General features: G+C 43.5%; 1 protein-coding gene across 5 annotated transcripts in view; it reads left to right on the top strand.

Annotated features, from left to right (window-relative positions):
* Positions 1 to 18,237, top strand: part of LOC124027397 (plexin-A1-like) — a 404,375-nt gene that overhangs the window by 270,995 nt on the left and 115,143 nt on the right. For all 5 annotated transcript variants that reach the window (XM_046339848.1, XM_046339847.1, XM_046339840.1 and 2 more), the window contains one exon: positions 12,031 to 12,127. In XM_046339848.1, the coding sequence (XP_046195804.1) occupies positions 12,031 to 12,127 (97 nt within the window). The remainder of the gene's footprint in view (positions 1 to 12,030; positions 12,128 to 18,237) is intronic.

An 18,237-nucleotide genomic window follows, 5' to 3' on the forward strand; every position in this document is an offset into this window, starting at 1 on the left:
ATTAAAGAGCAGCAGTAAATAACAATAGCGGGGCCAATAGGGGGTACCGGTGTCAATATGTACATGTAGGTAGAGTTATTAAAGTGACTATGCATAGATAATAGCAGAGAGTAGGAGCAGTGTAGGGGGGGGGGGCGTACTGGGCCGTACACACTACCCTCTGTAGTGTCTTGCGGTTGGAGGCCATGCAGTTGCCAAACCAGGCAGTGATGCAACCCGTCAGGATCCTCTCAATGGTGCAGCTCTAAAACCTTGTGAGGATCTGAGGACCCATGCCAAATATTTTCAGTCTCCTGAGGGTGAATAGGTTTTGTTGTGCCCTCTTCACGACTGTCTTGGTGTGCTTGGACCATGTTAGTTTGTTGGTGATGTGGACGCCAAAGGAACTTGAAGCTCTCAACCTGCTCCACTACAGCCCAGTCGATGAGAATGGGGACATGCTCGGTCCTTTTTTTCATGTAGTCCACAATTATCTCCTTTTTCTTGGTCACGTTGAGGGAGAAGTTGTTATCCTGGAACCACACGATCAGGTCTCTTACCTCCTCTCTATAGGCTGTCTCATTTTTGTCAGTGGTCAGGCCTACCACTGTTGTGTCATCAGCAATCTTAATGATAGTGTTGGAGTCATGCCTGGTTGTGCAGTCATGAGTGAACAGGTAGTACAGGAGGGGACTGAGAACGCACCCCTGAGGGGCCACCGTGTTGAGGATCAGAGTGGCTGATGTGTTGTCCAGGATCCAGTTGCCCATAGACTTAACCTAGGAGTTTAGCCAATATTGTTAACCTATGGTTTTAGCCCATAGAGTTAACCTAATAGGAGTTTAGCCCATAGAGTTAACCTCTAGCGATGAGCATTCCCGTATCCGGGAGCGTAATCATAGCCTCAAGCACATTACCATAACGCAACGTGGCAGTTGGGTTTCTCCTCAGTAGCAAACGGAAAAGTACTTGCAGCTGGAGATTATGCAATAATTGCAACGGAGGACACCAAGTGACCACCTGGTAAATGTAGTCCCTTAGGGTCAATCTTCCAATGATATGCCCACAAATACGTCACAATGCTGCAGACACCTTGGGGAAAACGTGGAAAAGGTAAGCTGACTCCAAGCTCCTCCACAGCCATATAAGGAGTCATTGCCATGAGGCGGTTTCAAAAAATACGGCACATCCTGATTGTATTTTTATCCGTTTTTTTTCTGTAACATCAGTTCTGTGGCACTCACAAACAATATCTTTGCAGTTTTGGAAACGTCAGAGTGTTTTCTTTCCAGAGCTGTCAATTATATGCATAGTCGAGCATCTTTTCGTGATAAAATATCTTGTTTAAAACGGGAACGTTTTTCATCCAAAAATTAAAAGAGCGCCCCCTATATCGAAGAAGTTAACCTAATAGGAGTTTAGCCCATAGAGTTAACCTAATATGTGTTTAGCCAATAGAGTTAACTGAATGGGAGTTTAGCCCATAGAGTTAACCGAATAGGAGTTTAGCCCATAGAGTTAACCGAATAGGAGTTTAGCCCATAGAATTAACCTAATATGTGTTTAGCCAATAGAGTTAACTGAATAGGAGTTTAGTTAACCGAATAGGAGTTTAGCCCATAGAGTTAACCTAATAGGAGTTTAGCCCATAGAGTTAACCGAATAGGAGTTTAGCCCATAGAGTTAACCGAATAGGAGTTTAGCCCATAGAGTTAACCGAATAGGAGTTTAGCCCATAGAGTCAACCTAATAGGAGTTTAGCCCATAGAGTTAACATAATAGGAGTTTAGCCCATAGAGTTAACCGAATAAGAGTTTAGCCCATAGAGTTAACCGAATAGGAGTTTAGCCCATAGAGTTAACCGAATAGGAGTTTAGCCCATAGAGTTAACCGAATAGGAGTTTAGCCCATAGAGTTAACCGAATTGGAGTTTAGCCCATAGAGTTAACCTAATTGGAGTTTAGCCCATAGAGTTAACCTAATTGGAGTTTAGCCCATAGAGTTAACCGAATTGAAGTTTAGCCCATAGAGTTAACCTAATTGGAGTTTGGCCCATAGAGTTAACCTAATTGGAGTTTAGCCCATAAGAGTCAACCTAATAGGAGTTTAGCCCATAGAGTCAACCTAATAGGAGTTTAGCCCATAGAGTCAACCTAATAGGAGTTTAGCCCATAGAGTCAACCTAATATGAGTTTTACCTATGAGTCTGGACAGAAGGATTGTTTTTTGGAGGGAAGAAGAAGTGAACAGTGTGCAAGGAATGACCAGGAACTCAAGGATGTGTGCCTCAGTAAAGTAAAGAAGACACTTCTCTTTTCGGTCTGAAGGAGTCATATTATCAGCATGGCTCCTATTTGTGGTCCGAGTGATGAAAACTGTTCCCTTGTACACCAACCCTTTTGCATAGTCACAGGAAGCAGTCAATGCACACTGAAGATAAATAATGACATGTGATAGGATGATATCTATATTTGCCTCGCACAGTATTGGCTGTTGGTATCTGGTTATGGGTTATGTTGGTATCTGGTTATGGGGTCTCTCACGTCACCCCGCTCCTCCGTTCTCTCCACTGGCTTCCAGTTGAAGCTCGCATCCGCTACAAGACCATGGTGCTTGCCTACGGAGCTGTGAGGGGAACGGCACTTCAGTACCTCCAGGCTCTGATCAGGCCCTACACCCAAACAAGGGCACTGCGTTCATCCACCTCTGGCCTGCTCGCCTCCCTACCACTGAGGAAGTACAGCTCCCGCTCAGCCCAGTCAAAACTGTTCGCTGCCCTGGCCCCCCAATGGTGGAACAAACTCCCTCACGACGCCAGGACAGCGGAGTCAATCACCACCTTCCGGAGACACCTGAAACCCCACCTCTTTAAGGAATACCTAGGATAGGATAAGTAATCCCTCTCACCCCACCCCCCCTAAGTTTTAGATGCACTATTGTTAAGTGACTGTCCCACTGGATGTCATAAGGTGAATGCACCAATTTGTAAGTCGCTCTGGATAAGAGCGTCTGCTAAATGACTTAAATGTAATGTAATGACTTAAATGGGTTATGTATCTGTCCTTTGGTGCTTCTATGTCTATCGCTCCAGTGTTAATTTGCTAAACTGAAATTACTTCGCTACTATGGCCTATTTATTGCCTTACCACCTCATGCCATTTGCACACACTGTATACTTTTTTTTCTATTGTGTTATTGACTGTACGCTTGTTTATTCCATGTGTAACTCTGTGTTGTTGTTTGTGTCGCACTGCTTTGCTTTATCTTGGCCAGGTCGCAGTTGTAAATGACAACTTGTTCTCAACTATCTTACCTGGTTAAATAAAGGTGAAATACTTAAAAAATAATAATTATGTATATATCAACAAAATATGTTAGGTTTGCTGGTCATTGTTCTGACTTAATATTCCCTTGCTCCTTGGTGAAACAGATATATTGTCCATGAAAGGTTAATCCATTACTTTATATTTCACAATACTTTGAGGACTTTAGTGGCTTAACCATCCCACACATTGACACAGTTCAGTGTTCCAGAACGACAGTCCAGTGTTCCACCCCTTTTGCTTGTGTGCAAATACAGTCAATATTCCCCAGAGAAGGAGAGGAGAGAAAAAAGGGATGGAAAGTCAGGAAAAACAAACAGGGGGAGGGGGGGGGAACAAACTAATCTGGTTTGGTGGTGGATCTTCCTTCCATCGTGTGTGTGTGTGTGTGTGTGTGTGTGTGTGTGTGTGTGTGTGTGTGTGTGTGTGTGTGTGTGTGTGTGTGTGTGTGTGTGTGTGTGTGTGTGTGTGTGTGTGTGTGTGTGTGTGTGTGTGTGTGTGTGTGTGTGTGCGTACACCCCGGAAAAGGGGGAAGCAGGGCAAGAAAATTAGAGGAGTCTGCAATAGATGTAGAGGAGGACATGGAGAGAAGAATGATAAGGAAAGAGATGGAGTAAATATATGGTAAGAAGGGTGGGTAGAGGGAGTAGGGGAGGGAGAGAAGGGCGGGTAGAGGGGAGTAGGGGAGGGAGAGAAGGGTGGGTAGAGGGAGTAGGGGAGGGAGAGAAGGGTGGGTAGAGGGAGTAGGGGGAGGGAGAGAAGGGTGGGTAGAGGGAGTAGGGGAGGGAGAGAAGGGTGGGGGGAGGGAGAGAAGGGTGGGTAGAGGGAGTAGGGGAGGGAGAGAAGGGTGGGGGGAGGGAGAGAAGGGTGGGTAGAGGGAGTAGGGGAGGGAGAGAAGGGTGGGGGGAGGGAGAGAAGGGTGGGTAGAGGGAGTAGGGGAGGGAGAGAAGGGTGGGTAGAGGGAGTAGGGGAGGGAGAGAAGGGTGGGTAGAGGGAGTAGGGGAGGGAGAGAAGGGTGGGTAGAGGGAGTAGGGGAGGGAGAGAAGGGTGGGTAGAGGGAGTAGGGGAGGGAGAGAAGGGTGGGTAGAGGGAGTAGGGGAGGGAGAGAAGGGTGGGTAGAGGGAGTAGGGGAGGGAGAGAAGGGTGGGTAGAGGGAGTAGGGGAGGGAGAGAAGGGTGGGTAGAGGGAGTAGGGGAGGGAGAGAAGGGTGGGTAGAGGGAGTAGGGGAGGGAGAGAAGGGTGGGTAGAGGGAGTAGGGGAGGGAGAGAAGGGTGGGTAGAGGGAGTAGGGGAGGGAGAGAAGGGTGGGTAGAGGGAGTAGGGGAGGGAGAGAAGGGTGGGTAGAGGGAGTAGGGGAGGGAGAGAAGGGTGGGTAGAGGGAGTAGGGGAGGGAGAGAAGGGTGGGTAGAGGGAGTAGGGGAGGGAGAGAAGGGTGGGTAGAGGGAGACAAGGGAGGTTTGAGGGAGTAGAGCGAGGCAAGGGTGATAGAGGGAGTAGGGGAGTGAAACAAGGGTGGGTGGATGAGGGAGATAATTTGTATTTATTTAACCAAGAACAAATTCTTATTTACATTGACAGCCTACCGGGGAACAGTGGGTTAACTGCTTTGTTCAGGGGCAAAATTACATATTTGTAACTTGTCAGCTCTGGGATTCGGTCCAGTAACCTTTCAGTTTCTGGCCCAACGCTCTAACCACAAGGCTACCTGCAGCCCCCATTGGAGAGAAGGTGGGTAGAGGGAGAGAAGGGTGGGTAGAGGGAGTAGGGGAGGGAAAGAAGGGTGGCTAGAGGGAGAGAAGGGTGGGGAGGGGGAGTAGAGGAGGGAGAGAAGGGTGGGTAGAGGGAGTAGGGGAGGGAGGGAAGGGTGGGTAGGGGGAGTAGAGGGAGGGAAAGAAGGGTGGGTAGAGGGAGAGAAGGGTGGGTACGGGGAGTAGAAGAGGGAGAGAAGGGTGGGTAGAGAGAGTAGGGGAGGGAAAGAAGGGTGGGTAGAGGGAGAGAAGGGCGGGTAGAGCGAGTAGGGGAGGGAAAGAAGGGTGGGTAGGGGGAGTAGGGGATGGAGAGAAGGGTGAGTAGAGGAAGGAGAGATCAGCAAAAAGCAAAGATCCAAAAAGATTGCATAGAGAGAGGGACACAGCAAATGTGATAGTTAGAGGTGGAGAGAGCGAGAGTTTGGAAGACAGGAGGACACGGCTGAGACTCGTACCACTTTCTTCTCTAGATGGAACTGAGAGAAGGATGAGGAGAATAATGAGGAGAGATTGAGAGCTGAAGGCTTCCATATGCACCACACAGTGCACCACACTGAAAGCAATGACCCATTAACCAGACGGAGGATATAAGGATGTCTCAATGTATTGCTTTCTGACGACCAGGGTCCAGTGTACCAAAATATTAAAGGAAAAGTTCATAGGAAGTCATTCAATCTTTGAGCAGTTTTCCAAAACCATTGTTGCAAGTTGCACTATAGATGTTTTTGTTGCCCTTCTGCATCACTTTACACAGATCTCCGCTAAACATAGCATCAATATTTTTTATCTGTCTCTCTGTGCTGCGTGTCTGTGCTGCGTGTTCACTCAGGTGCCTACTACTGTTAGTCTACCACTGTTCTGTTTCTGTATCTAATCTACTACTGTTCTGTATCTAGTCTCCTACTGTTCTGTATCTAGTCTACTACTGTTAGTCTACCACTGTTCTGTTTCTGTATCTAATCTACTACTGTTCTGTATCTAGTCTCCTACTGTTCTGTATCTAGTCTACTACTGTTCTGTATCTAGTCTACTACTGTTAGTCTACCACTGTTCTGTTTCTGTATCTAATCTACTACTGTTCTGTATCTAGTCTCCTACTGTTCTGTATCTAGTCTACTACTGTTCTATATCTAGTCTACTACTGTTAGTCTACCACTGTTCTTTCTGTATCTAGTCTACTACTGTTCTGTATCTAGTCTACTACTGTTCTGTATCTAGTCTACTACTGTTCTGTATCTAGTCTACTACTGTTCTGTATCTAGTCTACTACTGTTCTGTATCTAGTCTACTACTGTTAGTCTACCACTGTTCTGTTTCTGTATCTAGTCTACTACTGTTCTGTATCTAGTCTACTACTGTTCTGTATCTAGTCTACTACTGTTCTGTATCTAGTCTACTACTGTTCTGTTTCTGTATCTAGTCTACTACTGTTCTGTTTCTGTATCTAGCCTACTACTGTTCTGTATCTGTATCTAGTCTACTACTGTTCTGTTTCTGTATCTAGTCTACTACTGTTCTGTTTCTGTATCTAGTCTACTACTGTTCTGTATCTAGTCTACTACTGTTCTGATTCTGTATTTAGTCTACTACTGTTCTGTATTTAGTCTACTACTGTTCTGTTTCTGTATCTAGTCTACTACTGTTCTGTTTCTGTATCTAGTCTACTACTGTTCTGTTTCTGTATCTAGTCTACTACTGTTCTGTTTCTGTATCTAGTCTACTACTGTTCTGTTTCTGTATCTAGTCTACTACTGTTCTGTTTCTGTATCTAGTCTACTACTGTTCTGTATCTAGTCTACTACTGTTCTGTATCTAGTCCACTACTGTTCTGTTTCTGTATCTAGTCTACTACTGTTCTGTATCTAGTCTACTACTGTTCTGTATCTAGTCTACTACTGTTCTGTATCTAGTCTACTACTGTTCTGTATCTAGTCTACTACTGTTCTGTATCTAGTCTACTACTGTTCTGTATCTAGTCTACTACTGTTGCGTATCTAGTCTACTACTGTTCTGTTTCTGTATCTAGTCTACTACTGTTCTGTATCTAGCCTACTACTGTTCTGTATCTAGTCTACTACTGTTCTGTTTCTGTATCTAGTCTACTACTGTTCTGTTTCTGTATCTAGTCTACTACTGTTCTGTTTCTGTATCTAGTCTACTACTGTTCTGTTTCTGTATCTAGTCTACTACTGTTCTGTTTCTGTATCTAGTCTACTACTGTTCTGTATCTAGTCTACTACTGTTCTGTATCTAGTCTACTACTGTTCTGTTTCTGTATCTAGTCTACTACTGTTCTGTATCTAGTCTACTACTGTTCTGTATCTAGTCCACTACTGTTCTGTTTCTGTATCTAGTCTACTACTGTTCTGTATCTAGTCTACTACTGTTCTGTATCTAGTCTACTACTGTTCCGTATCTAGTCTACTACTGTTCTGTTTCCGTATCTAGTCTACTACTGTTCTGTATCTAGTCTACTACTGTTCTGTTTCTGTATCTAGTCTACTACTGTTCTGTATCTAGTCCACTACTGTTCTGTTTCTGTATCTAGTCTACTACTGTTCTGTTTCTGTGTCTAGTCTACTACTGTTCTGTTTCTGTATCTAGTCTACTACTGTTCTGTTTCTGTATCTAGTCTACTACTGTTCTGTTTCTGTATCTAGTCTACTACTGTTCTGTTTCTGTATCTAGTCTACTACTGTTCTGTTTCTGTATCTAGTCTACTACTGTTCTGTTAATGTATCTAGTCTACTACTGTTCTGTTTCTGTATCTACTCTACTACTGTTCTGTATTTAGTCTACTACTGTTCAGTTTCTGTATCTAGTGTACTACTGTTCTGTTTCTGTATCTAGTCTACTACTGTTCTGTATCTAGTCTACTACTGTTCTGTTTCTGTATCTAGTCTACTACTGTTCAGTTTCTGTATCTAGTCTACTACTGTTCTGTTTCTGTATCTAGTCTACTACTGTTCTGTTTCTGTATCTAGTCTACTACTGTTCTGTTTCTGTATCTAGTCTACTACTGTTCTGTTTCTGTATCTAGTCTACTACTGTTCTGTTTCTGTATCTAGTCTACTACTGTTCTGTATCTGTATCTAGTCTACTACTGTTCTGTTTCTGAATCTAGTCTACTACTGTTCTGTTTCTGAATCTAGTCTACTACTGTTCTGTTTCTGTATCTAGTCTACTACTGTTCTGTTTCTGTATCTAGTCTACTACTGTTCTGTATCTGTATCTAGTCTACTACTGTTCTGTATCTGTATCTAGTCTACTACTGTTCTGTTTCTGTATCTCTAAGGTATGTGGGACACTTTTCGCATTAAAGTACGTTCATCTCTAGGAGACAGAACACATCTCCGTCCTGAGTGGTATGATGGCTGCCTGGTCCCATGGTGTTTATACTTGCGTACTACTGTTTGTACCTTCAGGGGTTTGGAAATTGCTCCCAAGGATGAACCAGACTTGTCTACAGATTTTTTTCGGATGTCTTTGCTGATTTATTTAATTTTTTTCCCATGATGTCAAGCTAAGAGGCACTGAGTTTGAAGGTAGGCATTGAAATACATCCACAGTTACACCTCCATTTGACTCAAACTATGTAAATTAGCCTAACAGAAGCTTCTAAAGCCATGACATACTTTTCTGGAATTTTCCAAGCTGTTTGCACATAAATAAATTAAAAATTCTACAATGTGATTTTCTGGATTTTCTTTCTCATTTTGTCTGTCATAGTTGCAGTGTACCTATGATGAAAATTACAGGCCTCTCTCATCTTTTTAAGTGGGAGAACTTGCACAATTGGTGGCTGACTAAATACTTTTTTGCCCCACTGTATGTGAATAAACCATGAAGGTGTGTGTTGTCTTTGATTGACTATTGTGAGGCACGGGAGTGATTCAACTTTAATCAGTAGGTGAGAGGGAATTGTGCTTATAAGGCCTAAACAATCTGCCCCCCTCTCTTACCCTTTACACACATGCACACCACGGCACCCCACCCTGCTATGAATAAATATTGATGTAATTAATGTATCAGGGAGGTGTGCGTGGCTTCAGGTCCCTGTGTGGGGGGACAAACCTGAATCACCCTGGTGATTTGGCAGCTAAAACTGTGTATGTGTGTGCCTGCAGTCATTCCATATTCTGATTGGTTTTTCGGGAGGACGATGGGGCCTCTCTCTCGCTCTCTCTCTCACCCCTCTGCATTCCTCTTATCTCTCACACACTCGCTCCATCTCCTTACCCTTTTATCTCTGTCTCCCGCTCCATCCTGTGTAGCCAACAGTTCCTTGGCATGCCTAGGTGTGGTTGTCTCATGCGAGACCCTTGTTTCCAGACATCCTCTTCTCTTCTTACTCCTCTTTTCTCACTATATCCCTATATTTCTCTCGGGTGAGTTGGGCAGTGTTAGACTGGGAGGGAGGTGAAGACTGGTATGGGGGCAGGGTTTTTCTCCAGCCAAGCAGCAACAGAACTCTTCTTGTCCTCTCTGTCTCTCGATCTCTCTCCCCCCTCTCACTTCCTCTCTCTCTCTTCTCCATCTCCTCTCTCTCTCTTCTCCATCTCCTCTCTCTCCCTTTCCCTCTCATCTCTCTCTCTTCTCCATCTCCTCTCTCTCCCTTTCCCTCTCATCTCTCTCTCTTCTCCATCTCCTCTCTCTCTCTTCTCCATCTCCTCTCTCTCTCTTCTCCATCTCCTCTCTATCCCTTTCCCTCTCATCTCTCTCTTCTCCATCTCCTCTCTCTCCCCTTCCCTCTCATCTCTCTCTCTCTTCCCCATCTCCTCTCTCTCCCTTTCCCTCTCATCTCTCTCTCTTCTCCATCTCCTCTCTCTCCCCTCTCACTTCCTCTCTCTCTCTTCTCCATCTCCTCTCTCTCCCCTCTCACTTCCTCTCTCTCTCTTCTCCATCTCCTCTCTCTCCCTTTCCCTCTCATCTCTCTCTCTTCTCCATCTCCTCTCTCTCCCTTTCCCTCTCATCTCTCTCTCTTCTCCATCTCCTCTCTCTCCCTTTCCCTCTCATCTCTCTCTCTTCTCCATCTCCTCTCTCTCCCTTTCCCTCTCATCTCTCTCTCTTCTCCATCTCCTCTCTCTCTCTTCTCCATCTCATCTCTCTCCCTTTCCCTCTCATCTCTCTCCCTTTCCCTCTCATCTCTCTCTCTTCTCCATCTCCTCTCTCTCCCTTTCCCTCTCATCTCTCTCTCTTCTCCATCTCCTCTCTCTCCCTTTCCCTCTCATCTCTCTCTTATTCACTCACTCCTTTCACTACCCTTTTATTTTACTTGTCTTAACCAGGTTGTCAAAACTCTGCTACATTACTGGAGTCCATATAGAAGCTAACATACCTTACGACTGAAAACTCTTCTACATTACTGGAGTCCATATAGAAGCTAACATACCTTACGACTGAAAACTCTTCTACATTACTGGAGTCCATATAGAAGCTAACATACCTTATGACTGAAAACTCTTCTACATTACTGGAGTCCATATAGAAGCTAATATACCTTACGACTGAAAACTCTGCTACATTACTGGAGTCCATATAGAAGATAACATACCTTACGACTGAAAACTCTTCTACATTACTGGAGTCCATATAGAAGCTAATATACCTTACGACTGAAAACTCTGCTACATTACTGGAGTCCATATAGAAGCTAACATACCTTACGACTGAAAACTCTTCTACATTACTGGAGTCCATATAGAAGCTAATATACCTTACGACTGAAAACTCTGCTACATTACTGGAGTCCATATAGAAGCTAACATACCTTACGACTGAACTCTGCTACATTACTGGAGTCCATATAGAAGCTAACATACCTCACGACTAAAAACTCTGATACATTACTGGAGTCCATATAGAAGCTAACATACTTTACCACTGAAAAGTTGGATGAAAGTTGCATAAATATATAATGCCTTTTAAATAAGTAATATTTCTCTCAAAAATATGCCTGGAAATGTTCAAGAAGTCCTTCAAAATCAGTCCAAAAGTATGACTTTTATTTTTTATGTATGCTGTGAATATTAATTTGATTTTAGAGTCTGTAGACAGAAATAAAATTGTTCAATCACAATGTGGTGAATGAATGAACCAACCAATCATGGACTGTGACATTGCTGTGTGCATGCATCCTTATCTGCTGTATATGCACGTTGCTGTGTCGTGTTTACTTTTACAGATTTACATTTTTTTTTGCAAGTCAGATAAGAGCAAACTCTTATTTACAGTGACGGCCTACTATGTGATATTATGGCATATTATGTGAAATGACTGGACCGCAATGTTAAAATTAGTCAACCGAGTGCCACTCTATAATTTTGCCGATAGTGGCAAATAGATGGATCAAATATGTTGTCTTGTGATCATAGGTCGTAGTTAGATGCTTACATGCCTTTTATCTGTTGCCCAGATTGTGTCTTCACAAAGTGTCTTAGAGTAGGAGTTCTGATCTAGGATGTGTGCTTGAGAGAGACATGTTGAACAAGAAGGATTACTCCTATTAATCATCTACATTCATATTAAGAACTTGATTATTAAAACATATCATGGCACTTCTTCTTGGATTTCCAAATGTCTCTATTTACTGAGAGAAACAAGAGATGGCCAATGTACTTCTATTATTAGTCTATTATGCTTGTGTGCTTTATATTCAAATGATACACTAATGTAAAACCAAGAAATGGATATTAGTGTAATTACTGTATAAAACTTGTTTTTATTCATCAACTTTTCAGACAACAAAAAAAAGTGAATAATGGAAACAGAAATGAAGGCATCGCAATAGTTCAGTTCAAACTTTATTGTCACCAAATGGAAATGTGTTTTCAGGCGAGGTACACTGATTAAAAATACGCACCATAAACTGACAGCAACAACAATGTCTTTCAGTTGAACATCAGGGGCATTTTAACAACATTATAACAAAATAACAACATTATAGTTTAACTTATCGTTACTGTGTTTCTATGGTTTCAGTATAACTATGAGGGTAATGACATCAGTGACCTGCCCGTGGACCTATCTGTGGTGTGGAACGGCAACTTTGTCATCGACAACCCCTTCAACATCCAAGGTAAGCACTAGGCTTTAGCTCAGAGGGGTAAGCACTCTCTTGTTATACAGCAAATGGTTCGTTGAACAACACTCATATGATCTGAAGACTTGTGTCAGCTCCCCAAGCAAATGCCTGGGCTTTATCTCAGAGGGTTAACACAGTCTTGTGGTATGCCAGAAGAATTTTCTATCACTTATTGTCACTGCTTGCCTGATGTGTTGTGGGAGCTTCACTTAACCAAGGCACTCTAGCCACATCAGTAAACGGCCACAGAGAGGGCAGTAGCATGGAAATTGAGTTTTATTTAAGCTACCACTGCATGTTAAATAATTTATAGTGTGACCAAAAAGGGCTAGGGAAAGCTAAGTCTGGAAGTGATATTCTGGCTTTGACACGCTATATCGTTCAAATATACTTTCTAGATAGCTGGCTAAGTTTTCGCCATGGTAAAATACAACTGTGTGGATGGCAACTGTGTTGCATGTGTAAAATCGATTCGAAACTACAGTTCCATACAGTCCTTTTGTGTGATTTAGAAAGGCAATAGTGCATGCACATGTTATGCGCACACACACACACACACACACACACACACACACACACACACACACACACACACACACACACACACACACACACACACACACACACACACACACACACACACACACACACACACACACACACACACACACACACACACACACACACACACACACACACACACACACACACACACACATATACTCACAGCCTCAGGACTAGACAGTCACTTTACACTCTTGTGATGTCTTCACTTTTTTAAACTCAATTACCGAGGTAGCAAGTAGATGTGTGTGTGTGTGTACATGTGTGCATGCCTTCATGTGTTTTGCATTCAGAAAGTATTCAGGCCCCACTTTTTCCACATTTTGTTACGTTACAGCCTTATTCTAAAATGGATTTAAATTTTTTTTTCCTCATCAATGTACACTCAATACATTGCCAAATGTACGAAGCAAAATCCGTTTTTTATGAATGTTGGCAAATTTAAAAAAGAACTGAAATATAACATTTACATAAGTATTCAGACCCTTTTCTCAGTACTTTGTTGATGCATATTTGCAAGCAATTAAAGCCTCAAATCTTCTTGGGTATGACGCTACAACCTTGGCACACCTGTATTTGAGGAGTTTCTCCCATTCTTCTCTGCAGATCCTCTCGAGCTCTGTCAGGTTGGATGGGGAGAGTCGCTGCACAGCTATTTTCGGGTCTCCAAAGATGTTCGATCAGGTTCAAGTCCGCGCTCTGGCTGGGCCACACAAGGACATTGAGACTTGTCCCGAAGCCACTCCTGCGTGGTCTTGGCAGTGTGCTTAGGGTCGTTGTCCTGTTCGAAGTTGAACCCCAGTCTGAGGTCCTGAGTGCTCTGGAACAGGTTTTCATCGAGGATCTCTCTGTAACTTTCCCTCGATCCTGACTAGTCTCCCAGTCCCTGCCGCTGAAAACACATCCCCCTGTATGATGCTGCCACCACCATGCTTCACCGTAGGTTTCCTCCAGGCGTGACGCTTGACACTGTCAGCTGTGGGACCTTATATAGTCCGTTGTGTGCCTTTCCAAATCATGTCCAATCAATTGAAGTTACCACAGGTGAACTCCAATAAAGTTGTAGAAACATCAAGGATGTTCAGTGGAAACAGGATGCACATGAGTCTCTTAGCAAAGAGTCTGAATAGTTATGTAAATAAGTTATTTCTGTTTTTATTTTTGATACATTTGCAAATCATTCAGAAAACCTGTTTTCACTTTGTCATTATGGGGTATTGTGTGTAGATTGATAATATTTGTATATATTTAATTCATATTAGAATAAGGCTGTAACTTAAAAAATGTGGAAAAAGGGAAGGGGTCTGAATAGGTTCTGAATGCGCTGTACGTGTGTGTTTAGCACACCAATCCATAGACGGTGGATAGTGATTAAACACACAACTAGGGAGTAGGGAAAAAATATGTTTTCTTCCACGGATAATTACTAGTGAAATTGTGTAGCCTTAATAACGGCCAGCATTTTGCTGTTGTTGTCGCCATGGCAGCGGGGGGTTGTAAAAAGCAGGGGCTCCTGCTGTGATATAAGATAATGTCACATTTAGGGAAATGTTTGCTAATGCCTCTGCAGCCAAAGCCCACCACAATACAGACCCAGACACAATGTACCAGAATGTCACAATGCCTGAGTAGTGAGTACAATGCATCTCAATATGGAGGATGGGTGGGGGTGGTGAGGAGTGGGTGAGTTGGGTAGTGTTAGACCGGTTGGGAGGGGGAGACTGGTATGGGGGCAGGGTTTTTCTCCAGGCAAGCAGACCGAGGACTAGAACTGGTCTCTGTTTTCTCTCTTGTCATTTCTATTGTCTTTCTCTTTTCTTAATCTTTCTCTTTCTATTTAATTCATTTCTTTCTCTTTCTCTTTCTCTTTCGGTCTCTGGGTCTGTCTCTGTCTCTGTCTCTGTCTCTGTCTCTGTCTCTGTCTCTGTCTCGGATAGTGATTAAACACGGTCTCGGTCTAGGGTCTCGGTCTCGGTCTCGGTCTAGGTCTGGTCTCGGTCTCGGTCCAGGTTTTGTCTCTGTCTCTGTCTCTGTCTCTGTCTCTGTCTCTGTCATTTAGGGAAATGTCTCTGTCTCTGTCTCTGTCTCTGTCTCTGTCTCTGTCTCTGTCTCTGTCTCTGTCTCTGTCTCTGTCTCTGTCTCTGTCTCTGTCTCTGTCTCTGTCTCTGTCTCTGTCTCTGTCACAATGTCTCTGTCTCTGTCTCTGTCTCTGTCTCTGTCTCTGTCTCTGTCTCTGTCTCTGTCTCTGTCTCTGTCTCTGTCTCTGTCTCTGTCTCTGTCTCTGTCTCTGTCTCTGTCTCTGTCTCTGTCTCTGTCTCTGTCTCTGTCTCTGTCTCTGTCTCTGTCTCTGTCTCTGTCTCTGTCTCTGTCTCTGTGTCTGTCTCTGTCTCTGTCTCTGTCTCTGTCTCTGTCTCTGTCTCTGTCTCTGTCTCTGTCTCTGTCTCTGTCTCTGTCTCTGTCTCGGTCTCGGTCTCGGTCTCGGTCTCGGTCTCTCTCGGTCTCTGTCTCTGTCTCTGTCTCTGTCTCTGTCTCTGTCTCTGTCTCTGTCTCTGTCTCTGTCTCTGTCTCTGTCTCTGTCTCTGTCTCTGTCTCTGTCTCTGTCTCTGTCTCTGTCTCTGTCTCTGTCTCTGTCTCTGTCTCTGTCTCTGTCTCTGTCTCTGTCTCGGTCTCGGTCTCGGTCTCGGTCTCGGTCTCGGTCTCTGTCTCTGTCTCTGTCTCTGTCTCTGTCTCTGTCTCTGTCTCTGTCTCTGTCTCGGTCTCGGTCTCGGTCTCGGTCTCGGTCTCGGTCTCGGTCTCTGTCTCTGTCTCTGTCTCGGTCTCGGTCTCGGTCTCTGTCTCATTTTAACTAAGATAACCATCTAATGGTGCTCCTTCGCTTAATCCCTGATATGTAAATGTAATTAAATCACTCATTTAGTATCATTTAATTGGCCCATGGTTGCTTTCAAGTTAAATCGTGACCAATGGGATTTGAGGGGCTGAAAATTATTCCTCTGTCAAATTCTTGCGGTCATTTGAAGTAGAGCTTCGCTTCAGTGCATATAAAAATGTTTTATTCAAAGCTGTCATCAAGGCAAAGGGTGGCTACTTTGAAGAATCTCAAATATAAAATATAGCTTGATTTGTTTAACACTTTTTTGGTTGCTACATGATTCCATATGTGTTATTTCATAGTTTTGATGTTTTCACTATTATTCTACAATGTAGAAAATAGTACAAATAAAGAAAAACCCTTGAATGAGTAGGTGTGTCCAAACTTTTGACACGTGTGTGTGTGTGTGTGTGTGTGTGTGTGTGTGTGTGTGTGTGTGTGTGTGTGTGTGTGTGTGTGTACACTACCATTCAAAAGTTTGGGGTCACTTAGAAATGTCCTTGTTTTTGAAAGGAAAGCACATTTTTGTCCAACAAAATAACATAAAATTGATCAGAAATACAGTGTAGAAGTTGTTAATGTTGTTAATGACTATGTAGCAGGAAACGGCTGAATTTTAATTGAATATCTACATAGGCATACAGAGGCCCATTGTCAGCAACCATCACTCTTGTGTAGGCTTACGTAGACATAATTGCAAATGATTAAATCCTTCCAATAGAAATAAAAACAATTTAGTTAAATTCATAACTTTAATGAAAAGAGTTGACTCTTCACATGTGATGATTTCACTGAACAACAAAAGAAAGGGAATATTGAATGATCCCCAATGATCCATCGCATCTCCCAAAAATATTTTCAACATACATCTGTAAAATGATAGTCTAGAAACTAAAGCTTTGGTTGTCTTCCTCTTAGGCTTCCATGTCTTCTCCCTGGAGCTCCTCAATGTCCACCTCTTGAACATCAGACTCCGAGGCCTCATCTTCACTGTCACTTTCCAACCTTGTTGAGGGTGGCTTGTTTTCAGGCTCAAAAAGACTCAAATTAGTGTGTGTGTTCCCAAACAAGGACCAGTTGCGCTCTGAGGCGGCTGATGTTGGTGGGATTTGGAGGATGATGGAGGCAACGGGAAAGAGCCTCAGATCCACAAAGTCCCTTCCACCAGGTGGCTGATGAGATATGTTGGCACGACTGCCATATTGCATCGCCATCCCAAATCCCTTGCTTGGAAGTGTACTTCACCAGACTGCCAAGAACCTTGCCCTCATCCAGGCCAAGATGGCGAGACACGGTAGTGATGACACCATAGGCCTTGTTGATCTCTGCACCAGACAGGATGCTCTTGGCAGCATACTTGGGGTCCAACATGTACTCTGTGGGTGTATGGGCTTCAGGGAGAAGTCTTCACGCTTTTTGATGTATTTCAGAACTGCAGTTTCCTATGCTTGGAACAACAGTGAAGTGGGCAGGGCAATATGGATTTTTTTCTTCTTACATCTGCAAGTAGAGTCTGAACATCAGACAGGATGGCATTGTCTTCCTCAATTAGTGCAATAGCTGCTGCTATAGGTTTCAGGAGTTTACGGCTGCTTACCACTCTCTCCCAAAATATATCATCCAGTAGGATCCTCTTGATGGAGCTGTCCATATCGCCAAACTGTGGTATGGCCGTTTATTGGAGAGACTATATCCCCTCCAGGAGACTGTCAAACATGATGACAACACCACCCCAACTGGTGTTGCTGGTCGGCTAAAATGTGGTGCTCTTATTCTTCTCACTTTGCTTGGTGAGGTAGATTGCTGCTATAACTTGATGACCCTTCACATACCTAACCATTGCCTTGGCTCTCTTGTAGAGTGTATCCATTGTTTTCAGTGCCATGATGTCCTTGAGGAGCAGATTCAATGCATTAGCAGCACAGCCAATGGGTGTGATGTGAGGGTAGGACTCCACCATTGACTCTTTCCTCCATTGAGTCAACAAAAACTTCCAAGCAGCCTTCATGTTCACAGCATTGTCTGTCACCAGTGCAAATATCTTCTGTGGTCCAAAGTCATTGATGACTGCCTTCAGCTCATCTGCAATGTAAAAACTGGTGTGTCTGTTGTCCCTTGTGTCTCTGCTCTTGTAGAGTACTGGTTGAGGGGTGGAGATGATGTAGTTAATTATTCATTGCCCACGAACATTCGACCACCCATCAGAGATGATTGCAATAGTCTGCTTCTCTATGATTTGCTTGACCTTCACTTGTACTTCCAATACACATTGCCTGTGAGCATCAGATGTGAACCAGTTGCTTACACAGCTTGAGAAAGACATTCATCAGCATTTCTCTGACTTCATTCCTCAATTGAGTCAAAAAAAACTTCTGGTTTTCATGAGCTGTTGCTATCGATAAGGTGTCTGATTCATCATTTTCACCTCAAATAGAAGTAGAGGGACTTTTGTCAGAGGTTGCTTTTTGTGAGCACTGAAGGAACTTTATGCACTTGGCCAGATGATTCTGCATCTTTTTTGCATTCTTCACATATGATTATTCCTCATCCACCAAACTTTACAGTTAGCGCTATGCATTGGTGTAGGTAGCGTTCTCCTGGCATCCGCCAAACCCAGATTTGTCCGTCGAACTGCTAGATGGTGAAGCATCATTCTTCACTTCTCCAG

Source organism: Oncorhynchus gorbuscha, linkage group LG03 (genome assembly GCF_021184085.1).
Source record: "Oncorhynchus gorbuscha isolate QuinsamMale2020 ecotype Even-year linkage group LG03, OgorEven_v1.0, whole genome shotgun sequence".
Lineage (NCBI taxonomy): Eukaryota > Metazoa > Chordata > Actinopteri > Salmoniformes > Salmonidae > Oncorhynchus > Oncorhynchus gorbuscha.